The 8,468-nt window shown below is 56.5% G+C and overlaps 1 protein-coding gene across 2 annotated transcripts in view; it reads left to right on the top strand.

Annotated features, from left to right (window-relative positions):
* Positions 1-4,726: 4,726 nt before the first annotated feature.
* Positions 4,727-8,468, top strand: part of SCD5 (stearoyl-CoA desaturase 5) — a 31,532-nt gene continuing 27,790 nt past the window's right edge. The window contains exon 1 of one of the 2 annotated variants that reach the window (XM_037395155.1): positions 4,727-5,049. In XM_037395155.1, the coding sequence (XP_037251052.1) occupies positions 4,890-5,049 (160 nt within the window). In that variant the 5' untranslated portion in view covers positions 4,727-4,889. Of the gene's footprint in view, positions 5,050-5,550; positions 5,666-8,468 lie in introns of those variants that run through there. The other variant, XM_037395163.1, reaches the window with a different exon arrangement.

Genomic DNA, 8,468 nt, shown 5'->3' with positions numbered 1-8,468 from the left:
GTGTCTTTGTGGCACAGAGATGCCTGTCTTCATCAGTGGTAGGAATTTGCCAGCGAGATAATCACAGATTCATGCCATGGGAAGCATTTCTCACCTCAGTGCAGATGACGGATTAGCCCTCTCTTGCTGGCCAGGCTACAAGAGGATGTGCCTTGACTTGCAAGGTGTGCTGAAGCAATACTTGAAGCCTGTGCCTATCTGTTAAATAAGCTGGTGCAGCATTTCAGTCAGGTTCAGAAAGGCTCTGTTCCAGGGGCAATCACACGCTTGCATGCTGCCTGTGAGCAGATTTGAGCCCACAGTTCAGCCCTCTCGCCCATCAGTGCGATTTGAGCAAGAGCTGTGCTGAGACAGACAACAGTGAGACTCATTTCAAGTTAGTTAGCTCATGATAGCACCACCGAGCGCTACATACAGGTCACCGAGACCACACCTGAATATCAGGCGCCTCTTTCATCTGCACAGAAGAGGCATTATTGCAGCAGAGGAGGCTGAACTCAGCAAGCAGATGGACACACACAACAGTAGAAAGTCTAGCTGGGACTGCCAGCAAAGGCAAGATGTGCAGAGGAGAGGGAGGCTGTAACCCTTCTCTCCAAACACTGCACTGAGTTCTCTTTTCCAGCGTGTCTGCAGTCACTACACCTTCACCATTAAGTGCAGCAGATGAAACCAGGCAGTTTCCAGATCTCTGAACTACACTTAGGCATATTTTTTTTCAGACTGGCACATCCTTGGCTTTTAAAAATATGAACCCTGGAATGTTTACTGAGAAAATCTCCTTTTGCATTTGTTGCTGTTTTGGTTGCAGCTCCTCAGGTTTCTTCTCTAGATGATTCTGGCTCACTGAGTGTTTTCCAGTATTATTTTTTACCAAGGGAAATAGGAGTAGGATTTGCAAAGTCTTTTCTTTGCATCTTTGGGTACTAGCAAGATCTTAGCCCGACAGTCCAGATCTCTGTCTGTGGCATGTAGTCCTGACATCACGATCCACATAGTCATGTAGATTTTTAATAGAGAGAAGACATTCCCACAGCATCACATCTCAAAATGTGCTGCTGCCTACTGCCACTGCAGCGATCCTGGGACAAACACTGATGCTGTCACTGAAGTCCCAGTGCCTGAGTGGTGATTTCAGTGGTGAGGCGTTAGGGGAACAGAGACAGGCTCCACTTATTATTATTATCCGCACACGATACTGTGCAACGACACTCTCAGAGGGGTGACTTTGGTGTGGCTTGGGCTCCATCTACTTCTCCACCAGGACCAGTAATTCCATGAACAATAGGGACCCCTCTGGTCCCAAGTGGGGTGGGTACAGGACGATGTCCCCCTTCCAGCTTTGCTGCTGTTTGACAAGCTTTCTCTGCATGCGACCAGCTTTACTAAGATGTGAGATGAGGCCTTTCCCTTCACAGAAGATACCTGACACTGCCACCCTAAGCATCAGCACTGCCCACACCCAGAGGGCATCTGGCCACAACAGAGCATTTGTCATGTTATCTTTGTTCACCTGCTTTTGGTGCTGTATCGGCCACTGTGTAAAACTGCTATGATCTGAAGATAAAAGTAGGATATGAAACTTACAGTATTGTGTGCAACGGTAACACTGCACCAATGCATACTGGTGGCAGAGGCAGCCTTCACAAATGCATTCACCAGTGACTCAATTAGATGGAAATCTGGTAAAGCAGTTTCCATGTGTGTTTGCTTCTTACCAGGGTGGCAGGAAGGTCTGTGGAAGGCAGCTGCTAGGTTTCAGCACCACTTGCATCTGTATGAGCGTGCAAGACTAACTTGTATTCTGTGCCATGCTTTAATAGCCTGCAGGAGCCAGGTCAGGATGAGCGCTTTCATCCTGCCTTTCCAGAGACGTGCTCCCCAGTCTCCATATTCCCTTGCTGCCTGGCAGCACTCCCGTTTCAGCCACCCCAAGCCCTGATCTTCCTCCATTGAACATGCAGGGCAGTGCACCTGCGTCAGCTGTGGTGTGCAGAGGTGAGCTTGGGCTGTGCAGTTTTTTCCTGTAATCCCAAGGGTCATCCATGGTGTAATGTACGCAGCAGCAGCTGGGGAGCAGCCAGTATGTAAGAGATGGGGGCTTCTTTCTGCTCTCAGACACTGAGAGATGGAAAAGTCACTAAGGGACAGAGTCCTTTCTCCTGCCTGCCCCCAACGTCACATTGCAGAGTCCTAAAAGGAAAGCAAGTATCACATATTAACTCAATAGTAGGTAAACTTGGACTTAGCTGAACAGTTGACCTTGGGCACCCAGAGGAAGTCAGAGCAGGAAAGCACAGTGCAAGTTAAATGACCCTCATCTGCGGTCCTGGTGCATTGACAGAAAGCCATTGTGGGCTACAAACCATGGAGGAGCCAGCCCCAGCCAGGGCAGAAGGCTGCCAGCCGGCCTGTGCTGCTCACTCCTGTCCTCCCAGAAATGTTCAAAACTAAACAAAATGCATCACAGGCAAACGTTTTACCCAGACATGGCACCTCATTTCCACAACTTAACCCCCCCCCATACTCAGCTTGTGCAAGATGTTCCCTGCTCTGCAGCAGGTGAAGTGCCTCGCTAGAAACAGTGAGCTACCTTCTGCCTGCTGCTCCCCGCCTATCTGGGTCATCCTTCCGACATGGCTCAACTTGCCTCTAAGGAACTCCATGGTGGCATGCTAAGTGACGTGGGGTCCCTTCTCCCCTGCCATGGCCTCCAGAAGCAGCAGCAGCAGCAGCAGCAGGCCACAGCAACAACACTCCATGTGTGGCAGGATGGAATGCGGTAAAAATTTATTAAATTGATTACTGCTTTTGAAAAAGCTTTTGTGTTTAATTGGGGATCACTTAACTTGCACAATGAGCTCAAGGACAACTTTCATGAGCAGGTGGGGTTTGTCCTGAGCCCCTCGAACAAGCAAGATGTGGGCAGGGCCATCCGGACAGTAAATACTGTGTGCAGCTGTGTCACGGCGATAACTCCACCACACTGGGGTGCCTGGCCAATGTCCCTGGTGTGTGTGGACCTTATGGATGGTGAGGCAGCTGACACCTGCACTCGGCACAAACTTCAAAGCTTACATACACTGGGTGGTCAACTATTTTTGTTTTTCACTGAGTATAAAGGTGAGCGAGCTCTGGGACTGGGCAGAAGCCTCAGCTACGGGTGGGTGCACTGTGTAGGAATTTCCCAGTTACCGCGAGACTCTTGTCACTGGCTGCAGTGGGGCTGCCCAGCCTAAGTGTGGGCCTGGGTTGTGCTAAGGTGGCAATTGATGATGTGCCCTTTTCTTAGTCTCTGTACTGCTTTTCAGTAATGATTTGACACTTTGCTCCTTTACCATATTGTGCATAATAACTAGTATGTTTTCCTTTAATCATATTGCACACTATTTTCCTTTATAGTATAATATATATTTGAATTGGAATTAATTTTTGTTTGGTGTCCAGTCAAGCAGCAATACATGGCGTCAACAGGCAGCAGGGCACAGTCTTTGTTCAGGTACGCACTGCTGCTGAAAGGCGTGCTGTCGGTTTGTTTTGGTTTTCAGGCCCCTTGTACTCCGTCAGACAAACTTCATGGACTAGATCTTGAGTATCTGCTCCTCCCGAGAATCCTCACTCGGTTCCAATGGCTCCAGGGCCAAAAGTCTGGGAAATCGGTCTCTCTGGGGAGCGCTGCCTGCTCCGCCCTCGGCCAGCCCAGGAGCGTGCCCGTAGCGTGTCAAGGGCGCCGCCTCAGGGGGGGGCGGCCGCCTCAGGGGGGGCGGCCGCCTCAGGGGGGGGCGGCCGCCTCAGGGGGGGCGGCCGCCTCAGGGGGGGGCGGCCGCCTCAGGGGGCGGCCGCCTCAGGGGGGGGGCGGCCGCCTCAGGGGGGGGCGGCCGCCTCAGGGGGGGGCGGCCCCCTCAGGGGGGGGCGGCCCCCCAGGGGGGGGCGGCCGCCTCAGGGGGGGGCGGCCGCCTCAGGGGGGGGCGGCCGCAGGGGGGGGCGGCCGCCGCAGGGGGGGCGGCCGCCTCAGGGGGGGCGGCCGCCTCAGGGGGGGGCGGCCGCCTCAGGGGGGGCGGCCGCCTCAGGGGGGGCGGCCGCCTCAGGGGGGGCGGCCGCCTCAGGGGGGGCGGCCGCCTCAGGGGGGGCGGCCGCCTCAGGGGGGGCGGCCGCCTCAGGGGGGGGCGGCCGCCTCAGGGGGGGCGCCGCAGGGGGGGCGGCCGCCTCAGGGGGGGCGGCCGCCCAGGGGGGGGCGGCCGCCTCAGGGGGGGCGGCCGCCTCAGGGGGGCGGCGCCGCAGGGGGGGGCGGCCGCCTCAGGGGGGGCGGCCGCCTCATCGAGCAAAGCCGCCTCAGGGGGGCAGCTGCCTCTGGGGGAGCAGCCGCCTCATCGGGCGCAGTCGCCTCGGGGAGGTGGGGGAAGCAGCCGGTCGGGGGGCGCAGCCGCCTCGGGGAGAGGGCGCAGTCTTCTCATCGAGCACAGCCGCCTCAGGGGGCGCAGCCGCCTCGTGGGGGGGGCAGCCGCCTCACCGGCCGCAGCCGCCTCGGGGGCCGTAGCTTGGCGCGGCGCAGCCGCCCGCCCCACCAAGCGGCGGCCCCGTGCCGAGGGGGGCGGCGGCCCCCGCGCGCCGGCCGGTCCCCCCGTGAGGCGGCCCCTGGGCGGCGCCGCCGCTGCCGCTGCCGGGGGCGGGGCGGGGCGGCCCGCGGCCACCATTGGTTGTCGCTATGCGGGGCTGGCGGCCGCCCCCCGCCCGTCCCCCGCCGCGGTGCGGGGCGCAGCCGGCGGCGCGGGAGCTCCATGGAGGCGGCGGCAGCAACAGATGCGGCGGCGCGGCCCGGCCGCCCCTAACCGCTCCCCGGGGCCGCGCTGCGCCGGGGCCGCCGCCGCCCCGAGCGCCCCGCCGGCGAGATGGCCGTGTCCCGGCGGGCGGCGAGCGGCGAGGCGGGCACGGCGGGCTGCGGGCAGGCCATCGTCTGGCGCAACGTGGTGCTGATGGGGCTGCTGCACCTGGGCGCCGTCTACGCGCTGAGCCTGGTGCCGCGGGCGCAGCTCCTCACCCTCCTCTGGGGTGAGTGCGGGGCGGCGGGGGGCTGCGCCGCGCCACAGTTGGGGGGGCGGCGGGGGCGGCTTCCCCGCGGCCGGGACCCCGGCCCGCGGCGGAGGGTCGCCCTCCGGGGCCGGCGGGGGGCGAGCACAGCGGCGTCTTGTTCTCCGTGGGTTCACCCGCCGCCTGCCTGGCGTGGGGCGGGCGGGGACCCTGCGCTGGGACCCCCGCGCTGCCCGGCGGCCTCCGGCGCTTTTGTTCCCGTTCCCCTCGGCCGCTCCAGGGGAGCCATTGCCAGCGCCGCGCCCGGCCCTCGGTTGCTGTAGAAACGGGAGGCACTCTCCCTCCGGTTACATTTATCTGGTTGTTTAGTTAAAAAAAAAAAAAAAAAAAAGAGCCAGGCAGCTGGTATTTCGGCTTAAAAGTCTGATAAAGAACGCGTTTGTCTTCCCTTTGCTGCTTCCTCGTGTTATGCTATGAGCACCCGTGTCTTGCTGCTCCAACTGGGAGTAGAAAAATCACCTCGTCCTTTGTCTGCTGGGGAGGGTGATACGTTTTCTCATTAAAGAAGATGTAAAAGTCGAGGGAGAGCTGTAAGACTCGGGCAAGGAGAAAATGAAGCCCAGCTGTGCTTTCCGAGGTGAGGTGGCTGGCTGTGCTTGGCTTCTTGCTAGCCATCACAAGCTGAGGGTTCGGTTCGGGGAAGAGGAGATGAAGTACAGTGCCTTTACTTCCATCTGACAGCGAGGTCCTCTTTTTCTCCACAAAAGAACAATGTTGGGAGAAGTGCTACATAGCAGCACTGCAGCATCGTGCGAGATTTCTCATGGTTTGTGAGAGTAATAGGTAGAGGATGTGCAAGATTTCTCATGGTTTGCGAGAGTAATAGGTGGAGGATGTCAGCATCGCCCTTCGCTGGGCAGAATTGTGCATAGAATCACATAAATGTGGCTGGGCAAGAGGATAAAAGCTTGAATGCTATGTACAGCTTATGCGATTTCTTGGATAGAAGACCTGCTTTGGGGAGCTTTTGAGTGAAGGGAGAATGTAATGGCCCGGGACTGTTTTGTGCAAATAATGGAGAGAAGGGTCACTGCTGCAAGGAACTCACAGGCAGGGAATTTGGGTTCTTGGGCTGCTGGTGGTACTGTGGAGGTGACTCAAAAAACCTCAGCCAAATGCTTAAGAAATCGGGTTTATTTTTTCTGTTTAGGGAATTCATAAATCTGTTTTCCACTGGTTCGGCTTTTGATATTCAGTCTGTCTTAAACCCATAGAAATAGCCACCCTTGCTGTTTGCAGTTGGGAAATGAATCCTCCTGTCAATTACCATCCTCTGACAAGCCCTTAATTGGGAAAGTGTTTCTGGGTCCCTGGTGGGGACCTGGCATTTGACTAGCCTGGTTTGCACAAACTGTTACCTGGCTTGCTTGCGACAACCAGAAAAGGTTTGGGGGATGGTTGTGTTCTGCTTGGTTTCCTTCTGTGAGCGCTACTCCTCTCCCCTCCCTATTCCTAGTCATGTTCAGACTGATTTCATAGTTTACCTTGGCTGTAGCTTGATGGCTGGGGAGACCAGGAGAGCCCGCAGGAGCTGCGTGGCCAGGACGCACAGCCTGTGGTCTGATTTCAACCCTTTTAGGTCCCGTCGCATGTGGGTAGGTGGGCTTTGGTTTTATCTGTCTTTCCAAGAAGACAAGTTGAAATCATCTCTGATTTCACTGTGTCTTAATTACAAAACTCGCTAAGGCTGGAGCCAAAGGATTGAATTACCAGTTCAGCCTTCCATCCTCCAAGGTATTTTTTCCTAGCTGAAATTAAACAGATGCTAAATAATAAACAGGCCTCAACGACTTTGCAACTTAATGCCTTTCTTTCTGAGAATGAGAGCCTCCTGTTTCTCAACATCATTATTTTTAACAGCCACCCTAAGGCAGACCACAAAGTTTTTATGGGTTTGCTGGGTGGTTTTTACGGGGGCTTTGCGGCAGGGAGTGAGTGCATTGGCTCCAGCTGTCCTGCCTGGCTGGACACTGTGCACAGCACTCGCACAGCTGGTTGCTGTGGGGTCTGCCCCCCTCAGAGGTGGTGGGCAAGGTGAAAATACAGGATCTTCTACAGAATAGGTCAGATGTAGCTTGCTGTCACGCTGGAAATCTGTGTCCGAGGTCCCTCTGAGAGACTCTGTCAGGGTAGACAAAAGCAGGGTTGCTGTTGCTTAAGTTAACAAAGGCACCTCACTTCACTCTGCAAGGAGCCAACCAGTCGAGTTGTGTCAGAAGGAAGAAGTCTCCATCAGACGTGTCTTTTGCTCTCCCCAGTTCTCCACATCTCCTTCCCTGTGCAGACCGGCTGTGGGACCACCTTTCTGCGGGCAGTGGTTGCCAGCCAGCCTTTGGAGCAGGGGCTGGTGCAGCGAAGTTGGGTGGCAGGTAAGGGTGTAGCGTTGGGTAGCACAGAGATGTGCTGATGGAGGAGCTGGAGCCCTCATCACCCCCGTCCGTGGTTTTCTTTTTCTTCCCAAGCTTGCCTGGGCCATGGCAAGCTTCCCAATGATCTTATGCAAGCCCTTGCATTGATTTGTCCCATGCTCCCCACCACTGCTCCCCCGTGGGTAAGCTGCAGGAGCAAGTGTGTGGAGCGTGGCTCGGTGGTGCTGTGTGTGAGCTTGGTGGTGGCGGGCAGGAGGTGGGCAGCTTCCCGTGACTCACCGCCGCCTGCTTGGCTTTTCACTTTCTCCTCCCCTGAGACATGCACTTTCGGTGTTGTTTTTGGCTGGGGCAGACCAGGTGCTCTCCCTCCCTCTGTGCAGGGTTTGCTTTCTTCCTTCCCACCCCTGAAGGCAGTTGGTAATCCCTGATTTACCACCGCTGGCTCCGTGGAGCTGAAATGCCACTGTGCCATGTAGAATACAGCTGTTCAAGCCAAACTGCCTACTCAGCAGAGCTCATTTCCGTTGGTAATTTATTGACACTCGTCCAGCTGTACATAATAGACAATGGAAAAAGGCTGCCAAGGGAAGGCTTGGCTGGTTGTTTACTCAGGATTATCTGTGCTCCCCTGTTCCCATTGCCTCCCGTACTAACACCTGGGGGCCCACGTTGCAGCTTCTTGCACCCCACGTGGAGCCAGGGCTGCACAAGGGGTCCCAAACAGCATTCTGGGTCATGCAGCCACCTCGCCCAGGGGGCACCAGGAACTGGGTTATTTTGCAAGGAATGTACAGATGAACCGGTTCTTAAAACGTAGGTTTTCAGGGCCATTCCAGTGCCTCCGTGGCATTTGTTTTCAATCCGAGCTGGACAAAACCAATAAAATTACTCATGTCAGAATTTTCCATGATCTGGGAGCTACCTTGACCTGAGTGGCAGCAGATGATATGTGTAAGGCATTGAGCTGCCATGAGCTGTGCCCAGGGGACAGCCGTGTAGCCGTCCCAGCAG

Source organism: Falco rusticolus, chromosome 1, assembly GCF_015220075.1.
Source record: "Falco rusticolus isolate bFalRus1 chromosome 1, bFalRus1.pri, whole genome shotgun sequence".
Classification (NCBI taxonomy): Eukaryota; Metazoa; Chordata; class Aves; order Falconiformes; family Falconidae; genus Falco; species Falco rusticolus.
The sequence above is the reverse complement of the archived record's forward strand: the minus strand, read 5'-3'. Positions and strand labels throughout refer to the sequence as shown.